The sequence below is a fragment of the Sphaerodactylus townsendi genome, linkage group LG02 (assembly GCF_021028975.2).
Source record: "Sphaerodactylus townsendi isolate TG3544 linkage group LG02, MPM_Stown_v2.3, whole genome shotgun sequence".
NCBI classification, from domain to species: domain Eukaryota; kingdom Metazoa; phylum Chordata; class Lepidosauria; order Squamata; family Sphaerodactylidae; genus Sphaerodactylus; species Sphaerodactylus townsendi.
Genome location: NC_059426.1, coordinates 36,271,682 through 36,294,112, shown reverse-complemented (window position 1 = coordinate 36,294,112; position 22,431 = coordinate 36,271,682). Strand labels below are relative to the sequence as shown.

The 22,431-nt window shown below is 44.5% G+C and overlaps 1 protein-coding gene across 3 annotated transcripts in view; it reads left to right on the top strand.

Moving 5' to 3' along the window:
- Positions 1-587: 587 nt before the first annotated feature.
- Positions 588-22,431, top strand: part of TANK (TRAF family member associated NFKB activator) — a 52,536-nt gene continuing 30,692 nt past the window's right edge. For all 3 annotated transcript variants that reach the window (XM_048485829.1, XM_048485830.1, XM_048485828.1), the window contains exons 1-4: positions 588-672; positions 2,034-2,146; positions 16,667-16,787; positions 21,495-21,603. In XM_048485829.1, the coding sequence (XP_048341786.1) occupies positions 16,689-16,787; positions 21,495-21,603 (208 nt within the window). In that variant the 5' untranslated portion in view covers positions 588-672; positions 2,034-2,146; positions 16,667-16,688. The remainder of the gene's footprint in view (positions 673-2,033; positions 2,147-16,666; positions 16,788-21,494; positions 21,604-22,431) is intronic.

Genomic DNA, 22,431 nt, shown 5'->3' with positions numbered 1-22,431 from the left:
TCCTGACAACTGGCAAGCCCACAAGCTCACCAGAACAGAACAGAATGGGGGAGGGGTGTCTTGGCTTGGGTGCCTGGACTAGTGAGCCTGCAGCAGGTACCTACCAACAATGACCCAAATTGGACAGGTGCTGGGTCATAGAGTAGTCATTAACTTCATGCACTGCTTCTGATCTTCTAAAGGCACCTGTCTGGACTTATGTTAGGGAGACAAACTCACAGATCACTGGTGTTCTTGCAAAAAAAAATCACCTCTACAAACAAGGCAAAAAGACACATATTTTTATTTTAAAAAATCTTCATCTCAAGCTGTAATTTTAAACAGTATGAACTACTGTTGCAAAATAGCATGGTTCAGTAGTGCATCTTTGTTCACACCTCAGCTCCCTGCATCCCACAGGGCTTACAGAGCAAAGACACTTAACGTTGAAGATAATAGTCCTAAAATGGTGCAATGACTTGTGATCGCGCTGTTGATCCCCCTCATCCTGCGTCTGACAGCAGAACCCAGAAGGAAGGACCTCTTGAGAGATTTTGGAGGCCAGTCACGTGGCTAGAAGGACTCAGCAGGAAGTGACTTCTGGTTCCTGGGTTGGGCGTAGGGGTTGCAGTTTGGCTCCTGTGTGCTTGCGCCGAGTAGATCGCTGGGGACCGTGCTAGTCTGTTTCCCTTGGTAAGCAGTTTCCTAAGAGGCTTCAGCGCTGCTGGCTTGCTGTTATTGCTATTAGCAAACGCTTCTTCCTGCTGTGCTCATTGGAGGCTGGCCCTTTGCCCTCTGCCTTTGAGCTCCACCGAAGTGGCTACTTTCTATCCTTGCTTCTGTGCCTGCTTTCATTTTCTTTAAAACGCACCGCTCCTTTTCCTGCTCAGCCGGAGATGCCAAATTGCACCGCGAAAGCTGATCTCTTGCTAACAGCACTGTCGTGAGCGTATTTGCCAAAAAGTGTTCTTGGAATTGCCAAGCTTTTCTTCTAAGTGAGTGCAAACAGCCTAACTAGCAGTCCCTCCCCCGCCAAGGATTTGCCCGAAGCTGAACCAGCGTCTTTTGCAATCTTGGGAGAAAAAAAATGAGGCCAGGAGGAGAAATTTTAAGAACAAGTTCGGATGAGTGGCTGAGTGTAACTCATGCAGTTGCTTAGAAAGGCGCAAGTGCCGGGGAAGAGGTTTGGGTTTAGACGGCTGGTTTTTTCGGAACCGGTTTATGCCTGGATCAAGGCAAAGGGGCTGGGCGAAGTCTGGGTTTTCCTCGCCCAGGAAAGGAAAAGATGAAGCACTGGGTGTTTGAAATGCATACGTGTTAAGAGTTGGAGGCAGAGGAAACTTCCTGTTGCTCTCTCCAAACCTGATCGGTGAGTTATGGTGTGTTAGAATCAGGAAAATCAGATTTGCCCTCTCCCTCAGAGAAGAGGCCAGCCACAGATGCAGGCGAAACGTCAGGGGGAAATACTACTGGAACACAGCCACACAACCCGGAAAACCCACAACATCCTAGTGATTCTGGCAGTGAAAGCCTTCAACAATACATGTTGAAATAGTTTGTCAGGATCGGTTTCTCATAGTTGTGAAGACACACTTCATCTAGCACTCAGCCCCAGAACCTGTCTTCACTGTTGGGGAACAGGACTCCAGTGTATGATAGGGATGCATGGATGGATGGTGCCACCAAGTCACAGCTGACTATGGAAACCCCTCATGAAGTTTTTGAGGCAAGAGATATAGAGAGATGGTTTGCCACACCTGCCTCTGTAGCAACCCTAGTCTTCCTTGATGGACTCCCATCTAAATGCTAACCAGAGCCAACCTTGCTTAGCTTCTGAGATTCAGGTCATCCATGTCTGGGCAGCATATAAAGTAGCAGTAACAGTTCCCATTTGCAAAGTCTCTTTCTTCGAGTAGCCTCCTCCAGCCCGCTCCTAACTGGGGAGGGGAATTCCAGGCTGCAGGGTAGATCTTCAAGACAAATTTGAACCCCGGACCTTCCATCTTTTCAGTTTAATCACTGATAGAACCTCTTCTCTTGTTTGTCATCATCAGATTTACCGTCTGTTGTGGTCATGCATGCTGAAAAATGCATAAAGAAAGCGAAGAAATGTAGACAGTTGCTTGTGATTGGATCTGAACCAGTACACTGATGAAATCAACAAAAGGTAAGGTGGGACAGAAGCATACTTGTATTCCCAATTTGGTACTGGATGCCCCCAAGGCACTGGGGGTCCCAGAGAAGAAAAAGCTACTTATGCTGACAAAGAGAAGAGGATGACTTTGGCAATCACTGCCTGGTATTAGAAACAGTATATGTAGAATTAAAAGAATGGCATAAAATAAATAGAACGCAGGCTGTAAATCGCATGCATGAGAGCATACTGAACGTTCACAACTATGAAGTGCACAGGGGAGAACAATAGAAACATAAAAACAAAAGGCACACTTATTGTGATACCGTCCTTAAAAAATCTGTAATATACTGAATACAGGATAATTGACATGTTCATACGGGTGATGGCTGTAACATACAGGTGATTTGTCCTTGTGTTGTTTCTCTCATCCTTTATTGTTAATAGAACTGCAAAAGTTTTACTTACTTTTTCCCAGTCTGGAAGATTTGAACAGTGAGCTTCTGTGACTTCTGGTGATTTATTTTTACGTCTGTAATTAGATTAATTTACAAGCTCAATGATAAGGGGTTATTTGTATTGTCGAAGGCTTTCACGGCCGGATTCAACTGGTTGTGGTGGGTTTTCGGGGCTGTGTGGCCATGGTCTGGTAGGGGTTATTTGTGTGTGCTTTCTTTAGCACCTGATGTTTTTCTGTGTGTGGGATTTGTTGAACTTGCCTCAGAGTGCAAGCCAAATAATCCACACAATGGACCAAGAACAGTTGGATGGGAGATTTTTCTATCCCCCCCCCCCCCCCCCGCCAAACAATCCAAAATCTAAAGAAAAAAAATAAAGGGAAGGGAATTTTCTAAAAGCCTAAATAGAAGTGTAACCTGTAAGAAATGGATGCCAAGGCCGACAGCCAAATCCGGTGTTCAGTTCTCCTGCTGGATTTAGGAGGAGGCAGGGGAGGCAGTACAGCTGAATGGCGAGGTCGGCTCTGCGACTTGGAATTTTTCAGCTTTGGCTTTAAAAGTCCGAAATATTTTGAAAAAGCCAGTGTGAGGGTTCTGCTTTTTTTGACTTTCAAAAACTTCCAGGTCTTTTGAAGCCAAACCCGAAAAACGCTAGGAAAATAATGGTGTGCAGGACAATTTTTCTGTTTCTGTAAAAACTCTGAAACAGACTGAAGTCCAGCAAGTCAGGTTTCTCCTGCTACTTCAAAGCTTTGGTGAGAGAAGGTGAATCTCTGGATTTTTTTTCTTTTTGAAGGAGTGGAAGCCAGATGCAAACTTTACTGAGAGGAGCATTACAGAAAGGCTGTGTCTATACAAAGCTCATTTAAAAACAAGTTTATTCAACTGATCTTTTTTATGCACTTTGTTGTGTCACACAAGTTGTGTATCTAGTGTCAGAACTGTGTGAAACTGAACAACAACATGAGTTCCAGTAATCTACCGATCAGTGGGCTAAAACTATAAGTACTGTGTTCCTGTTCAGACAACTTGCACATATTTAGCTGTCTAGTGCAATTCATTTTTCTCTTGTAGCTGGAAACCGAGAGGCAGAAATGCTGTGGACGTCACTGCAACCAATATTATACTTACTTTTATTTATGTCTGAGAGTACTCACATCACTTTGCTTGTAAGCAAGTCGTTGTAGAGAAAGGCCTGAAAGTAGTTCCAGAGCATAGTACAAAGCTACAGGCAGTGGTGGGATTCTAATTATTTAGCCACCAATTGGCCCCCCGCCACTCCCCCCCCCCCCCCCCACTTACCTGGCTGCTGCACCCCCCTTTTTGGTGTTGGACCAGGGGGAGGCGAGGGAAGGTGGCAGCCGTGGCTTGGCCCACATGCTGCTGGGCCAGCTAACCAGCCACTGAAGGGGTTGGGCTTCTTGTGCCAGCCACCAAAGGTGGCCACCCTCGGAGTTCGCTGCATGCCTAGGGTCTGGCTGTGTGGTCCAGAGGGGGGCTTTCTCCCACATTGGCCAAGAGGCCCGGGTGGGAGACAGCCACTGGAGGCCCATGGGGGGCTGGCCAGCTGCAGATCGAGCCACATGCCTGGCCAAAGAAAGGGGCCACCGGAGCTGCACAGCTGGCACCTAGGCACACTCAGGGAACGGCGCCAGTCCAGGCACGCTGCCCGATTTTTGGCCAGCCAGCCCCCCAAGGGGGGGCAGCCCTGCTGGAGGCTGCCCAGGCCTCCCAGTCGCTGCACTAGCCCAGGCAGACTGCTGCCCTAGCTGGAGCTAAATCCCACCACCGGCTAAAGGAGGAGTAAAATGCCTTTGTCAAGACATTCTGATTTTAAATTATGCTTTAAAACTGGTGGAAATTGATGGGTTCCCTAGAAATTCCCCCTCAAACTTGAATTCAGGATTTATTTTTCTTAAAGCAATGAAAAAGATTAATTTTACTGACTTAAGCAGAGTTTCAACTTCCTAAGCCTGTTGACATCAAGGGCTTAGAAGGATATAACTCAGTTTCGAATTGCACTGCCAGGCACATTTGGTTTGCTTCAGGTCTGGGCCATAGTCCCAAAGCACTCCTTTAAAAAAAAATCAGTGTTGCATGTTTGGAAGTAGTAAATGACACCAATTACTACTTCCAAAAAATTCCTCATTATAGCCTGGCTGTATTCCCCTGCTTTCACTCATTTCTGTAGGTCCTGCTTAGGAAAACTCTCTTGGTGTATTCCATTTTTTTTGCACAAAATTATGTGGCTAATTTTCATAATGTGTGCGCAGTGTGAAAGTAATTCTGAACAGGGGATTGTGTCCAACCACAGCTGGAAAAAAAGAGGGGGTTCCTTTTCATCACCAAAAGGGTGTTCTCAGGGTCGTAGCTGTGTACAGCACAGTTCGGGGTTCACCCTGGGCGCTGCCCCCCTCCACACCTGTGCCTTGCCCCCTCGCAACTGTGCCCCGCCTCTGAACTCCATGATTTGGGGATTATGGGACTATGTAGGAAGGGAACTATAATAAAGATCGGAACTGGGTGAGGCTGAGCTGAAAAGCTGGCTGGATTCTACCTGTGTTTTAGACATCATATACTTCCTTCAAAGCTACATGTGAGGCTCATATGTTCGTGGATTGAAGATGTCCCCCCCCCCGCCATTTCTTGTTCTAAGTAGAAACATTTTGGAAACGCTTTCATTAGTGTTAAAAGGAGGGATAACTGTATACCAGCAGCAGAACTGGAGGATGCTTAGCATGGACAAGGCTAGGTCTGTGGTGAGGCAATGCAAGAGTTCTTTGTGCTTCTGGCAGGTATTGAAGTGCCCATTAAATGGCAGCAAACTTTCCGTTGTCCGATTTATAATTTTTTTGCCACTGTGAAAGTGTCATTTTGATTTTCTGCCTCAGGCATCAAAATGTCATATGCTTCTTTAGAGGATGAGTGTTTTGACTGAATTCTTTCCAGGAGAAACAATGATAGAGACTCAAGGGATAAGCGTATACCATGCTCCCTCTTTCTTCTTAAATTGAGTTTTTAAGTGTTTTTTGAAGAGCATGCTTCCTGTTTTCTTGTCAGAGCTGACTGCCTGTCTAACATCCTCGCTACTGGATATTCAGTGGTGTCAAAGCATTTGTTTTTATTCTCTGTCTGGGTGATTCTGCACACGAGTAAAATAGATTCGACCCAGTTCCCTGAGAAGGGTACTAACCTAGGTCGAAGCCATTGTTGTTCCCCACTGCAACCAGCTTGATCCCAGCTCGGAGGGCAGAATCATCCTGTGCCTCTTCGCCGCTCTGTTCCGATTGGCTACTGTTCTATGGCCATGTTCCGTCTATCCCCACACACGTTATAAAAAAAAACTGCCACAGGAATGGAGGGATGAAGGTGGCGTTTTTTGATTGGCCAGCTGTACGCATGCCCAAAACACTCATCTGTGATTGGCTGAATGGAGGACTCCTGGCACCAGAGATTCCTCACTTTACTGGAATCGAGCTGAGTTCGAGTGTGGTTCCCTGAAAAAGTAGTAGTTCCCAACTGGAGCCGGAAATTTGACCTTTACACGGGGTGAAGCTGGTACAAAACCACGTCGATCCCAGTGGTTGTGCGGAACACTTAGGTTGAACGAACTTAGGTCGATAACGCAAGTGCGGAATCGACCTCTAAGCATTTGAAGTATTCCTGATAGAATTTTTCTTGTTCACCTCACAACGCACAAGTCTTTTCATTCCCAAACAGGAAATTTTGGCTCTCAGTCATATCTAACTTAGGTTGTAAACAGATTTTTGAGCCTCGGATCAGGATTTTTTGGGGGGTGGTGGTGGTGGTGGTATTTTTATTTTTATAGTTGTAGGCAAATTTCAGTCTAATATTCCCCCACACTTCATTGAAATAAGTTCCCCCAAAGTTCATATCAATATATCTACTTCTGAATAATGGTTCAAGAGTGCAGATCAAAGAAAATTCACATTGGGGCCATGAATAGGCCATTTTAAATTGTAAAATAATAAAGAAGAGGATGGGGGAGTTTTAAAATGTCAAGAAATCATGGAATTTCCACACAAGAGTTCAGCAACTATTTTCGACGGCCTAGGCAACTCTGGTAATCCAGAATGGCTGTTGCAGGTTTACTTCAGCACTGAAGGTCATTTGGGGAAAGAGGGGGTAGACGGAAAAGAGAAGAAGGAAGATGAGGATGGGTGAAAGAAGAAAAGGAATTAAAGCTGAAGGGGGAAGAGGAGAGGAGAGAAGACAATGAATCAGGAAAAAGAAACGGAGGGGAGAAGCATAGAGGGAAAGAGGTAGAAGGGGGACAGGCAGCCCAATCCAGAGGCTGTGGTGGCCAGGAATGGCTCTGCCACCACGCCACCTCCAAAGGGCTTCCGAGTGGTACAGCGAAAAAAAGAAAAACCCCAGCTGCCTGAGAGCCCTCTATAGTCCAAAAAGTCTGAGGGCTACACTGGGGGCGGGCGTTCCTAGGCTGAAAGTCGTGTGGAAGCCAACTACAGTCGGTGCCACCCCCAGCTGCGCTAATGGCCAGTCTTAGGCTGGCACAGCTCTGAGACATTAGCCCACTTCTGGGTTGGGCGCCACCGAGCTGGGCTGTGCTCACCTGCTGCCTTCTTTGATGCTATCGTTGGCACATTTGCCATTTGCTCTGGCGGGGTGGGCGCCTGTGTTGCTGTGAGCCCGCACTGATTCACCAAGTTCCTTCCCCGCCCCCACCTCCCCGTGGATTGTGCTATAAGACAAGTAGATGGGAGGGTGAAAAGGAAGAAAACAGAAAATGGAGAGAAACCGTGGATCATGTCAGGGAGAGCAAAAGTGAAAGTGGAATTAGGTTTGGGATTATGATCATTCGGGGAAAGTGAGATTCCTCAGGTCATTCCTTACAGGTCTTTGTTTGTGCAATTCTATATCCTCTTTCAGAACCCCCCTGTTTCTGTGTGAGATACCCTTTTGAGACATTTACTTAGCTCTGGCCTTCTTGGGCCCAGTGTTATTTGAAATTTAGAGGTTGTAGTAAGATCATGGGCCAAATGGTTGAATGTATGAGTATGAAATCTGTGGACATCGCTGCAGTAAAAAAAAAAAAATTAGAGAGAGGGGTGTCCAGAGTAGGAAAGGTGTATTCCTTGATTTTGAGGTGAAACAGGGAGTGGTTAATTTGGGATTTTATTTTTTATAAACAGAATAAAGAAAAAAGAAATAGAAACAATATCACAACAGCAATTACAAATACATCAAAAGAAAAAAGGAAGAAAAAGTATACATGTAACAGACTATGATATAAACAATAAATGATAGCAACAGTGATGAGCAATAAATACTGGTATAATAAGCATTAAATGGTGATTATCACAATAATAGTTCTAAACATAAATTTCATTAGATGTCCTATACCTGTGGTGGTGAACCTTTGGCACTCCAGATGTTATGGACTACAGTTCCCATCAGCCCCTGCCAGCATGGCCAGTTGTAGGGGCTGATGGGAATTGTAGTCCATAACATATGGAGTGCCAAAGGTTCGCCACCACTGCCCTATACAGTGCTTGGTAAACAGGATAATAATGTTAGACAATGTTAGACAATATTATTTTAGACAATATTATTTGATAAATATCATGTGATAAGTTGTGATGAAATAAGTGATGATAAGTTGTGATTAAATAGAATTGATTAAAAAAAACTTGCATTGGTGATTTCATCTCTACTCTCGGTTGAAGGACGTGGCCCATGGAGAGAAAAAAGAATAGTGGAGGTGAACAACTGGCTTTGCAAGTCATGCCAGACCAATCTCGTGGTCTGCTGTGGACGTGGCATACCTTGGTTTTAGTAAAGCTTTTGACAAGGTGCCCCATAATATACTCACAAGTGAGCTAGTGAAATGTGGACTAGACAATGCTACTATTAGATGGATTTGTAATTAGTTGACTGATCAAACTCAAAGGGTGTTCATTAATGGCTCATCTTCATCCTGGAAAGAAGTGACTAGTGGGGGTACCACAGGGCTCTTCAATATTTTTATCAATGACTTGGATGATGGAATAGAGGGCATGCTAGTCAAACTTGCAGACGACACCAAATTAGGAGGGGTCAGAATTCAAAATGACCTGGATAGATTAGAGAGCTGGGCCAAAACAAAGACAGTGTGTAAAATAAATGATAATTCTCATATTTGCTCAGGACTATATTATAATGCGGAAGCATACAATTTTCTCAACTGCTGCACCTCAACTGACTAAACTAGCATCTTTTTTCTGAGTATGGTTTTGCTTTCCCAGTTCTCCTGGCATGGATACTCTTTCACTTTCATTTGTTGTGAATGTAACACTGGCTGCTATTATCATGTATCTAAATAATTCTTCTGAGATTTTGGGAATATTTTTGGCAGAATGTCCAGGGGCGTGTTCTTGGCTTCCATATCAAATTTAATTTTAAAAATTTTCTGGATCTTGACATATTTTTCTTTCCATTATTTTCCATATCCACCACATATGATAAATGGTGCCATCCCCCTCTTTACAGTTCCAACATTTCCTTTATAGTTCTTGTACATCCTTTGGGGTAATATACCCCACCAGTAAAACATCTTATACTAATTTTCTCCTAATGTTTAATTTTCTCTTAACTGTACATTTTATGTGTTTTGTCCATAAGGCTTCCCACTGTTAGAAAGACGTCTCTTCCTCAGACGTTTGTACCTATCTAACCATACAAGTTTTAACTTGATCTGTTTTCTGTGTCAAATTGAAGTAATAGTTTATAAATTCGTCTTAATGTTCTTTTGGCTGCATTATCACTTTCTTGAATTCTGACAACTCCCTTATTGCAATGCATGTCTTCATGACAACTCCCTTATTATGTCTCTTGCTGTGAGAATGTCCTTTTTAACCTTGAAACAAGTTGAAAATATAGTAGCCATTGTTCCTTTTTGCAAAAAAGGCAGAAAAGTTTTGGCTGCTTCATGTGCAGTACCTAATACAGTGTAATGTGTTATGGTGGCACATTGCAGACCATAATGTGCTATAGTGGCACATTGTTGAACTCCCAATTGCCGATCTCTCCTGCCCCAACACCCAGCTTGCCGCCCCACCTGACCAGCCCAGCATCCTCCAGAGTCCTACCTTCAGGGTCTGGTTGGCAGGACAATTAGAAGAGTGGCCCCCGGAGAAACTTGAGGCAGAACCTCCTCAACCTAGGTCCGTCGGGGGCTGCAGAAGCCAGCAAACAGCTGGAGCAACTGGCAAGCAAAGGCTCTCACACGGCCAGTCAGGTGCGCTGCCACTGGAGTGAAATCATCGGCAATTTACAGAGGGGTGAAGAGGGAGGAAAGTCTGGAACTTCCCAAGTCCTAACACCACCAGATGCTGCTCCAAATAAAGAATGGGCAGGGAGAAAACTGAGGCTTAAGAGCCCTCAAAGAGGACGGGCTGGGGATAGAAGCCAGGACATGATGAGGCAAAGGATGGATGGTATAAAGGCCAGGGATCCTGATGGCCAGAAGAGAGAGAGAACTGGTCTGCTGCTACTCCTGAGAGAGCCTTTTGAGCAGCCAGTCAGGTTGTCAATGCAAGAGAAGGTAACTAGACCCTATCTGAAGCCACAGGGCGGATCCCACCGGGAAGGTAAAGTGAGCCGAGTTGGAGGCCGGAGGTGTGGGGTGCAACAGTTGCATCCTCCAAGAAGCCTACCAGGTTGGCTTTTGAGAAGTGTGTTTCTCAGCCTACCACACAGGATTGTTGAACAGATCAGTTTGCATGCTACTCTGTCCTGAGATCTTCAGAAGAAAGGCAGGATGTAATAGAATTCATAATAATAGCCTCAAATCAAAATCCTCACATTTCTAGCCTTTGGCATTCACAGGTAAGAAGATTATTTTCTTCCAGTGTGGTTTGGGGTTGGACTTCATGGGGGTGGGGGGAGGAAGCAGTCCATTTAATTTCTGTGCCACATGACATGTGTTCTGTATCTCTTCAAGAACAAGACTTTTTTTCTAGAAGCAGACTAACTGTCCCCAGCTGGTCTTTTTCTGTCTCCCGAAACCCTTGGATACCATTTTTATGTATGCAAATACTTACCGTAAATACTTACCGTATATATGTCAAATTTTTCAGCACATTTTTTTGTGCTGCAAAATTCCCCCTCGACTTATACGCAAGTGAGGGGTATTTTAAAAAATATTTTAGGGTTTTTACTTTGTCGGCTGCCAGGGAGCACAGTTTTTAGGCTAGTGGCACCACAATTTCAGGGTATCATCAGGTGACACTCCTGATGATACCAGCCAGGTTTGGTGAAGTTTGGTTCAGGGGGTCCAAAGTTATGGACCCCCAAAAAGGGGTTCCCGCATCCCCCATTGTTTCCAATGGGAGCTAATAGTAGATGGGGCTACATTTTGAGGGTCCATAACTTTGGACCCCTTGAGCCAAACTTCACTTAAACTGGGTGGTATCATCAGGATAATCTCTTGCTGATACCAACCAGGTTTGGTGATGTTTGGTTCAGGGGATCCAAAGTTATGGATCCCCAAAGTGGGTACTCCCATCCCTCATTGTTTCCAATGGAAGCTAATAGCAGATGGGGTTACCCTTTTAAGGGTCCATAACTTTGGACCCCCTGAACCAAACTTCACCGAACCTTGGTGGTATCATCAGGAGGGTCTCCTAAAGATACTCTGAAATGTTGGTACTGCTAACATAAACATTCCTCCCCTGACAGGCACCCTCAAATTTTCCCCAGATTCTCCCTTTAAATCAACCCCCCCCCCCTTCTGAGTGGATTTAAAGGGAGAATCAGGGCTTCCCAGAGAAACTAGTTTACTGTTTTTCTTTGAAATAAATATTCAAAACATATTTAACCTACTGGTGCCGCAATTAATGTAATCTTATTGGTATCTATTTTTATTTTTGAAATTTACCAGTAGCTGCTGCATTTCCCACCCTCAACTTATACGTGAGTCAATAAGTTTTCCCTGTTTTTTGTGGTAAAATTAGGTGCTTTGACTTACATCTTGAGATTAGAGCTTATACACGAGAATATACGGTAGGTGGGGTACATTAGTGTGAGACAAAATTGTGATGCTTAATACGGCCAACTTTTCCAAGTAATCTACGTAAGTTAGCTGTTTGCCCACAGATACATATGGCAGTGCTTGTGGTTAAAAAGAGAAAGGTGAGTGGGAATACTTTTTTGGGTAAAGTTTTTCTGCTTGGTTTCCTGAAAGTACTTCTCATACTCTGGAAGCAAGCCTGGGTAGTGACTGCTTTACAAACCTGTTGCAAGTGTATTTGTTGTGATGGTTCTGTTCATTTTATATGAAATATTTTAATTTAACTCTACTTTTTTAAAAAAAAAATAGCTGTAACATGATATGCTAGGAAAACAAGTGTGCTATACTTTCAATCTCTTTGGGTAGCACGGATTCTGATCCTAGTAATCTTTGTAAATCACACAGGCTCTGTTAACATCAGTGTATCCCTCCAAAGGGTCTGAACTGCCGTAGCTTGTAGAAATTGGTAAATGTTCCCTAAGTAATAATAATGATTTCCCTTGATGATAAATAGAAAAGCAAAAGACTGCTAGTGCCAAAGTTGACTGTTTAAATTAGAAATTTCTCATGTTTAATTAATTATGTTCTGGAAGCTGTGCTTATTTGTTTGGTTTTAGATCTTAGGAAAGATAATTGGGTTTTGCTTTTTGCAACTAGCATTAATTCATAGATAGGGAGATGTGTTCAAAGTTATTCAGGAATTGAGGAATATGCTTGTGTGCAGAAGTGATGGTTGATAACTTTTCAGCATTTAAGGAATATTCAGCATTGAGGAATATGCTTGTGTACAGAAGTGATGGTTGATAACTTTTCAGCATTTAAGGAATATTCAGCATTGAGGAATATGCTTGTGTACAGAAGTGATGGTTGATAACTTTTCAGCCAATTATAGTAGGAATTTGAACTTGCTAATGTATTGGTCTGGAACTTACGCTGTTACCCAGACGGCCTACTTCATTTTTCCTAGTAGATTAGTAAATTAAAGATCCAATTGATAGATAGCTGTACAAAGGGTATAGAGCTGTGTCCAAGGACAGGCACCAGTGGAGAAAATTCTCTTCTTTCCCTGGGAAGTCCATGTTATGAATGACTTACACCACACCACACAGACCTGCATCACCAAAAGAACACCCCAGAATGTTCTCCTCCATACTGGCGCATGCCCCAATGGTGTAGAAGTAGTAGTGTGGTGGGAGATTTCTGAATTTGGGCACCACAGAGCCACACGGCACCCTCCTGCTGAGGTAAGTGCCTCTGTACCAGCATCCGTGCCAATTTGTGCGAGGCTGGTGGCCACGATGCTTTCTTGAATATTAATTTTATTTGGTTAGAGCAGGGGTCTGCAACCTGCGGCTCTTTCAACCTTATACAGTGGCTCTTTCAGCCGTATACTGTAGAGATCGGAGGATGTGTCCCTCTAGCCCTCCATAGCAGCGCTGGAAGGAAAGGTGAGTGGAGGGGCCGAACCGGAGACGTCTCCGTGCGTGAGGATGCCGCTTTTCATGTCCCCTCCACTCACCTCTCCTTCCAGCGCTGCTCTGGAGGGCTGGAGGGACACGCCCAGGCTGCCCTTCGACCCCTGGAGGTCGGAGAGTAGAGTGGGCGTGTCCCTCCAGAGCAGCCGTAATCCCCCCTCTGCCATCCCCGCAGCTGTCATCCCCCCTCTTCCCCACGGAGCAGGCGGCTGCCTGCTCCATCGGGCAAAGGGAGTTCCTCTGCCCGGCGCTTCTGCCTTCCAGCGCTCTCCAGCTCAGTAGATCTTCAGGGCCATGGAAAATGGCCCAAATGGCTCTTTGGGTGGTAAAGGTTGCTGATCCCTGGGTTAGAGTGAGAAAGAAGGGCACATTGGATTTTTGAGACTATTTTGGCATTGGTGCATTGCTGTAAAAATTTTTAAAATGGGAGGATCAAAGCTGCCTGTCTTTCCAACAATATTTTTTCTTTGTTAAGTTGTGAATTATTTTGCTCTTCCTTCAAAATCAGACAAGTAGGGTGAGATTTTTATAATATATAGGTTTTAATTTAACAGTGCAGTTCTCAGCAGGGCCAGAGTTAAGCCCACTGACTTCAATGAACTAACGTGCATTAGAAAATGGATTAATATGTAATAAAAAGCAGATATCAACTGAAATTCTTTCAGGTTAACAGTACAGTTTTGTGCAGGCTTGCTTCAGTTTACATTTCAATTTGAAATAGATGTTCTTGACTGCAGTCACTTTATATCAGATTGCACTGTCTGGACCCTGGTTATTATATTATAGAGTATTCCCGTATAAGTCAGCCCTGCAGATGTTGAACCTTCAGTTAATTAATTCACGTCAACATCAGTGTCTAGATTTCATCCAGCTTCATCCATTCAGGGCCATTTTTAATGTAATCATCCATTTAAGTTAATCATCCATATAATGAAGGCCAGAGACTAGAGCATTTTTTCCTTTCATTTGTTTGTTTGGTTATTCTGCGCATTTCTCTCCAGCAGGGACTCAAAATTCTCATGACAACTCTGTAAGGTAGATCAGGTTGAGTGTGTGTGATTGGCCCAACTTGCAGTGACATGGTGGGGATTCAAGCTTCAATCTCCCAGATTGTAATCCAACACTCTGACCACTACACCACACTGCCTATTAATAATTGAGGTACTTTAAGGCTAAATACTAGGCAAGCTTCTATTTACCAAAGGGGAAATTGGATTAACAGTCACAAACTGTGTTAAAGGCTCATTAGTTTAGGGCAGTGGTTCTCAACCTTCCTAATGCCGCGACCCTTTAATACAGTTCCTCATGTTGTGGTGACCCCCAACCTCAACATTTATCCGTTTTACAGATGGAGAACACTGATGCAGAGAGTCTTAGGCGACCCCTGTGAAAGGGTCGTTCAACCCCCAAAGTGGTCACGACCCCCAGGGTGAGAACCGGTGGTTTAGGGGTGTTTTTTTTAAAGGGCATTAGATACATTTATTGATGATAGATCTCACAACTATTAGCCACAAAATGGCTCCATGTTCAGATGTGCTTTACTTGGAAATACTGGGTCTTGGGAACAAAGAAGGAAAAGCAGATGCTATTTTGGCCTGCTGATAAGAAGCATCTGGCTAGCCTCTGTGTTATCAAGGTGCTAGGCCATGACTTTTTCTGGGGAGCATGGCGCTCTGAACAGGTGAGCTTGGAAAGGCTCCCAGCTATGCCTTCCGAGGGACAATTAACATTGGTAGGAAGGGAGATTTATGACTCCCCTCCACCTCCTCCATGGCAAAAGCACTTAATTCAACAGGTGAGGTCATAAAGTCCTATTATGAGGTTCTCACAATACTAGAACCAGGGGGCATTCATTGAAAATGCTGGGGGGAAGAATTGTGACTAATAAAAGGAAACACTTCTTCACGCAACGTGTGATTGGTATTTGGAATATGCTGCCACAGGAGGTGGTGATGGCCACTAACCTGGATAGCTTTAAAAAGGGCTTGGACAGATTTATGGAGGAGAAGTCAATCTATGGCTACCAATCTTGATCCTCCTTGATCTCAGATTGCAAATGCCTTAGCAGAACAGGTGCTCAGGAGCAGCAGCAGCAGAAGGCCATTGCCTGCATGTGAGTTCCCAAAGGCACCTGGTGGGCCACTGTGAGTAGCAGAGTGCTGGACTAGATGGACTCTTGTCTGATCCATCTGGCTTGTTTTTATGTTCTTATGTACAGCTTCTGGGGAACATATGGATCAGTGAGTGAAAAAGCAAGCTGTACAGGGCAACCTCTCCTTAGACTTTCCCCCCCTTATAATATGTTTTAACTGCATCTTGAGGCTAAGTCGAGCACCTTTGAAGTTAATCAAAAGACATTTATTTCTAGTGTTAAGATCCGTCTTAGTTAATAATGCGAGTATGTATTTTTTTGTTAATTGTGAAAAATAATAAAATTTATTTTTTTTAAAAAGGTACTGGACTATTGGTTTTTAATGCTTCTTTTAGTGCTGCTGTGCTCATCTTCTATGCACATCACAAAACTAATAGGATGTTTCCGCATGGGCGGAAAATGGCGCCCTAGGGACGGTAAAAACACTATCCCTGAGGCACTGTTCACACAGCTGGTGCTGCTGCATTGCGGCAGCGCCATGCTGGGCCCCCCCCCCAACCAGCGTGAAGACACCACTTTTGAATCTCGCTCCCTGAGCGAGGTTTTTCAAAAGCAGCATCTTCCCACCGGCGCAGTGCAAAGCGCATCGGCATGAAGGTGCCGCTTTTGGCCCCTCTGGTTTCCCGTTAACTTACCTCTCCTCCCTACACATCTCTGGATGGCTGGAGGGATATGCCCACCATGCCCTCCAGCCCCCAGGGGTCAGAGGGCAGCGTGGACATGTCCCTCCAGCCGTCCAGAGCTTTGCAGGTAGGAGAGGTAGCTGAACAGGACAACCCGCAGGTGGCTCCATGCAGAGCTGCCTCTGCGCGTCACAGCAGCCTTGGCACTGCCTGCACCAGACCATTCGAACGGTCTCGTGCGTCCACTGGCATGAATTATGTCGGTGGAGAGCCGTTTCCTTCCACTGTGCAGAAACAGCCATAGATTCAGGTGGATAGTCATGTTGGTCTGAAGAAGTGTGCATGCATGTTTACATCAAGAATAAAACATTGTCAGTTTTAAAGGTGCCTCCATACTTGCATTTTCTTCTGTCATGAAACTGAATGTGGGTTCCCTGGTGAAATTGCCTCGTTCTAACCTCAGACTATACTCCTAGCTTGGTGTTTTTGAGGTGAAACCAGTCATCCCTAAGAACTGGGAGACGAGACAGCTTCATCTACTGCCTGACATGGTTCTGGTGTCACCTGCCACTCAAGCCAACGCAGCCACCCTGTGCTAAGAAGAAGTCAGTTTCTACTTTGTGTAGCCTTTACAGCAATGCCAGCGAAGAGTATTGTTTTGCAGAGCCGTGACAGGGCTACATCACTGCCTGCAAATCTTGCCCGACAGCAATAGCTGCTTGCCCCCAGACAAGTAACAGAGCAGCGGATCTGCTATCCATTTTATCCCCCATTGGTATTTTAATCAGATCTGTTTCTTTCTTAATCTCTTCAGTGATGAGATATTGCTGGGAAGTATGGATAAAAATATCGCGGAACAGCTTAATAAGGCGTTCGAAGCCTTTCGCCAGGCATGTATGGATAGAGATTCTGCAGTGAAAGAGCTCAAGCAAAAGGTATGTCTGTATTTTCTCCCTAACTCCGTGAGCTGTTGTAAACATGGACTTGTCTTTCACACACCTAACAGAAACATTCACAACACGGGGAAATGTTGTTAATTACCTGCAGTGGGTCTTGCCTGCTCCTGCGAAGGATTGGGTTTTGCAGCCTAGTTGTCACTTTTGAAAAAGTTTTATTTTTGGTACAAACCTACTGATGTTCGGAGATGAAGACTAGGAGGGTGTGCAGGTATTGCTTCTCAGACTGCATTCTTCCAAGTACGCTCTTCCTGTTTGGATGCAGCTTACAAATATGAACAGGGGAAAACATGTCTGTGTTCTGCAAGACGAGGCAATGTGATAAACAGTCCCCCTTTTTTTGGTGTGTGTACAATATAAAACTAGCACATTATCTCAAAGTCTAAAAGAACTGATGTGGCATGAAAATGTTATCTGCCAGACACTTTTGAAAGTCCCATTGATTTTAATGGGAGCCAGTTAAACGCATGCTCATTCTGACTTGAGAGCCTGTGTGATGCAGTAGTTAAGGTGTTGAACTAGGATCTAGGAAATCTAGGTTCGAATCCCTGCTCTGCCGTGAAAATTGGTTGGGTGACCTTGGGTCAGTCACATACTCTCAACCTTGACCCTGACTAACATTTGGATGAAAGACCTCCAAGGAATATTGTGGAGGCAGGCAATGGCATGCCACCACTGAATGTCTCTCATCTTGAAAACCCTACAGGGTTGCCATAAGTCAGGTGTGATTTGATGGCAAAAAATTTTTTCTCTCCTGTTGATATTAAAGGGCCTTCTCTCAACTTTGGCTGTTTTGCACTGCTTGTTAAACCAAAAGATGAAACAGCACTTCATGTTTATGTGTTAAATGCATTGTAATTTTTCCCCATTTCGTTTTGTGCAGAATAATTTAAAACCATACTGAAGTGAAAATTTTAAAGGCTTGGCATTTATTACGGAAATAAATATGATTTTCAGATCAATTTGACGTACAATGCTTTTTGACTGTCAAGCTGTTAATGATTCCTGGGTGCTTGGAACAGATTTTGCTTTGGTCCCTTATAAATAATTATAGCAACAAGAGGAAGAATCCTTTGTATCTGTTTTGTGAAGCTCAACAATGCCTTTTCACACGTGACGGCATCACTTCTCTGCAGTGATTACTTGATATTTAACGACTGAACTAGACGATACTGTAGTGGTTATGAGCAAGTGGATTCTAATCTGGAGAACCAGGTTTGATTCCCCACTCCTCCACATGAGCGGCAGAGGCTTGGTTATCCTGATATTTAGCAGTGGGGCCTAAGCCCTTCAACAGATGCCACTGAAAACTAATTGTGAGGCCTGGGACCTTGGAGATGATGTGTGGAGTTGCCTGTGTAATCCGGAATGGTGACCAAGATCTTATGAGGTGACCTTGTATGATTTTGGTTGTCATTCTTCAAAAGGTTTTTTTTTAATCTGCCCAACCTTCATTTGTATGGTTATGGTTGTGTGCGCAAACGTATCTTGCACAGTTGGAGGGCAGGGCACTTCATTTATATTGTTTGTACAGCTTTGGAGGTGTTCCCCTTCCATACTTTTTGAAAAAAGTTTTTTTTTAAAAAAATATTCCTGTAAATCTTAGTGTTTTCTTGACTTTGCAGAAGACTGCCCGAAACTAAGGGACATCATTGTATAGATTGTTTTAATCTGCGTTGGATGATGGGGCCCTCCACTCTTAAATATAATATAAATATAATATAAAGTTTGATGGCTGAGTGGGGATTTGACCCTTGATCTTCCAGATAATAGTCCAGCACTTTTGCCACTATGTTATGCTGGCAACAGGAACCAGCTTGTTTCTCTTTTACAGGAACTTTCCTGCTTGGTTACCTAGAGCAGAGGCGTAGCAAGGGGGAAAGCTCCCCGTGCACCAGTGCATCCTCTGCCTCTGTCCCACCCTCTGCCTCTGTCCTGCCCTGGAACGCCCCCATTCCACCCCGGAATGCCCTGCCACACCCCACACCCCCGAGATGCCCTCGCCATGCCCCCACAGGGGCGTGCCCCCGGTGCATTGTGCACCCCCGTCCCCTTGGAACTACGCCTCTGACCTAGAGATTATTGTTATTCAAATCCGGCATGTAATATATTTGAAAATCTGAGCTAAGGAAGCCTGCTTGCCCATCTAACATCCTGTGAGCAAAGCCAGTGTAAAGCAAATGAAAAGATTTCCTAAAGAACACAACATGTAAATGTGTTGAGCTCAAAATGGTGACTTTTGAATGGGGTTTTCTGTTGTCCCATTCCATTGCCTGACAGCTCTCTACTTCTGTAGGGCCCACAGCTTACTCCTTAAGTTGCCACTTGGCCATTTGTTTCACCAGCCTCCAAAGATCGGAGCTGTGTCAAATGCATAGAAGCCGGAGTCATCTTGGCCAGATGGTACTTGATACAAATGGATGGTTCGTTGTCAAGTGTATCTTTTAGTCAGTAACTTGTTGCTGCCAACTGACTCGCAAAGAATCGCTTGCGCACGCTGGCTGTCAAAAGCATCTTCTCTTCTGTCTGTTTTAGCTGTCATGCCTGTGCTCTGTACAGAAGTGTTGACAAGACATTACTGTTGTACATTTTCAATTTGGGTCTCGGTGATTTTTTCTCTTTGCTTCCTGGGGTCTTCCTGGCTGTTGGAATGTGTGGCTTTCTGACCTTGTAGCTTTGCAGTGAGTCTGTGAGGCAACGACTGCCTCACACTTTTCTTGGAGTCAGCCTGTTCATTGTTTCAAACGTGTGTGAGCAACTTTGGAACCTCTCTGCCCCTCTCCCCCCACCCCCATTTTCTTCTTCTTTTGCTGAAAGCGAGCGTTTTGAAAATTCCAGAGAACAGAGTAGCTGAAGAAATCGTGGCATTGCTTTTGCCCAGCTAATCAGAAGCTTTCACTGGGCTATAATTTATTTTATCATTTTCATTTAAGTTTGTTCATTTACCGAGAAGAATACTAAGAAAACAATGATAACATAACCAAAACAAAACGAAAAAAATCAAAGCTTACTAAATGCAATGACAGAACTTTTGTAACACAGAATTCCAAGTCAAATTGGTCTACTTAGTGTCTTTCCTATTACTCGAACCAGTTAATTTTATCAGTTGATGTGACTTGAAACATTTTTGAGCCCATTTTTGAATTAGTGGGGCTGTTTCTTGTTTCAAGTGTCTTGTAAACACAATGCTAGTCACCAGAGGTGTAGCAAGGGGGGAAAGCGCCTGGTGCACCGGTGCGTTCTCTGGCCCCGCCCCGCCCCAAAACACCCTCGCCACACCCCTGCAGGGGCGCGCGCCCAGTGCATTGGCGCACACACACCCCGCCCCCTTGGAGCTACGCCTCTGCTAGTCTCTGTGATAAGATGCAACACTGTACAGCATAAAGCTTTCAGAAACTTAGAGACATAGTTGAACAAAAGAGTATTTATTGACAAAGAGGAGTATAATGCAAAACCTTGCTACCATTATATCTGAGCATATTTTCCAGTATTTTTTTACTCATGGGCAGATCAGCCACATACGATGGAAACTTGCTGTCAGTGATTTACAGTACCACCATATATTGGCTAAATTACCATAGATTCCCACTAATTTATGCAAGGTGAGATACCCCTATGTAACATTTTTAGGAAATTTTCCTTAAACTGAGAAGATACTATAAAATTGTTCTAGTACAGGGGTAGAGAACCTTTAACACTCAAAGAGCCATTTGGACCCGTTTTCCACGGGAAAAGAAAACACTTGGAGCCGCAAATAATTTTTGACATTTAAAATAAAGATAACACTGTATATATTGGGTTTTTTTACCTTTTACTCTGCTCATTCTGAGAAGCTCATGGATGCGTCTGCCCTGCTGCCTGCAGGGTAGGCAAGGATGGGTCCAGCAGCTCGGCCTTGCCGGCCGCTGGGAAAGCGCCCACCCCACTCAAGCCGGAGGCGAGTGAGAGGGAAACCTTCCGCAATGCAGTGGCCATTTAACCTTGACCACAGGCGAGTTTGGTGCGCCCGCCCTGCTGCCTGCAGGGCGGGCAAGGATGAAGCCGGCAGCTCGGCCTCGCCGACTGCCAGGAAAGCGCCCGCCCCGCTCCAATGGGGCGGGTGAGAGGGGAAGCCCGCAGCGGCCAGTTGGTGCGCCTGCCCTGCAGGCAAGAATGGGGCCGGCGGCTCGGCTCTTGGAGCCGCAGTGCAAGGGCAGAAGAGCCGCATGCGGCTCTCGAGCCGCAGGTTCCCTACCCCTGTTCTAGTAGCATTCTCTCCTGACATTTTGCCTGCAACTGTGGCTGGCATCTTCAGGGGATCTGATGGTAGTAAGGTAAGTGGAGTATATACACCTGTGGAATGTCCAGGATGGGATAAAGAACCATTTGCATGTTAACAAGTATAAAGGATGCAGTTAGCAAGCTTGATTTGCATGTGTTAGATCCACCCAAGCTTGCTAATTGCACCCGAGTTCTTTGGAGAAAGAATGGGACAAAAATGCAGTAAGTAAAAAGTGGGAGAGAGATAAATAGAAACTTTTGGAAATTGCTGCCTCACCTACTAAAACAAGCTTGATTATTGGGATTGGGAATGCTATTTAAATGTTTATGCAGCACGCCTAGCTCTCTAGCACTGAAATTTCAGCAGCTTCTATATCTGCCTGCCGTACACAGCATGCCTACTGCTAATTTAAATTGTATTTGCAGACGGACAGCTATGAAAAGCAGATACATGAACAACAGGAACAAATAGAAACTCTGACAAGGACTGTTGCAAATCTCAAATCACAGTTGGTTCCTTTGAATGCAAACAGAGGTATGTATCTTTCCTCACAATCTGTAACTGCTACTAAGCAGCCTCAGTTCAGATGCATTCGTGGTTTTCTCCCAACGGCATTTCCTTCTGATTCGGTTCTTCTTTGCCTTCCAAACATGCAGCTGACTGTGAACTCTAACCCATAAACAATAAAGGGACACATGGCTCTTCTTGTTCAAATGAGAAAGCAGAACGGAAGTTCCAGTGTTGTGAGTTCCCAAGCAGAAAGCTAAGGGGAAAGGAAATGCAAATTTTTCTGAATAGTAATTTGAGGATTGCAGTCAGCCGATGCACTCCAGAATGTATTGTACTGGTAACTTTCTGTCATTGCTTCTTTGCCCTGCCATTATTTGCATGTGAGGTCACCGTGATCTGGATGGTCCAAGCTGACCTGATCTCAGCCCTTGTCATTATTTGCATATAAGGCCACCAAGGAAGTCCAGGGTCGCCACACAGAGGGAAGCAGTGGCCAACCATTCCTGAAGTCTGTGACTTGACAGCACCATTACTTTTCTGCATTACTTTTCAGACATTTGGCAATTCTCATGTTAATCTAGTCACAAAGTAAAGGCACTCTTTGTAGTTCTAGGACCCCATTTTCTTGAAGGCGAGTCCCTTGTAATTATATGCATATACTTCTCTTTGAGGTAATGGTGCTTAATTACATATTTAAGAAGAAGAGTTTGGATTTAAGGTTGCAAAATCTCTGTGGATATACTTGAGAAGGGAGCCCTTTTGCTCAGCAATACTACCTAATAAAGAAGAAGAGTTGGATTTATATACTCCCTTTCTTTCCTGTAAGGAGACTCAAAGGGGCTTACAATCTCC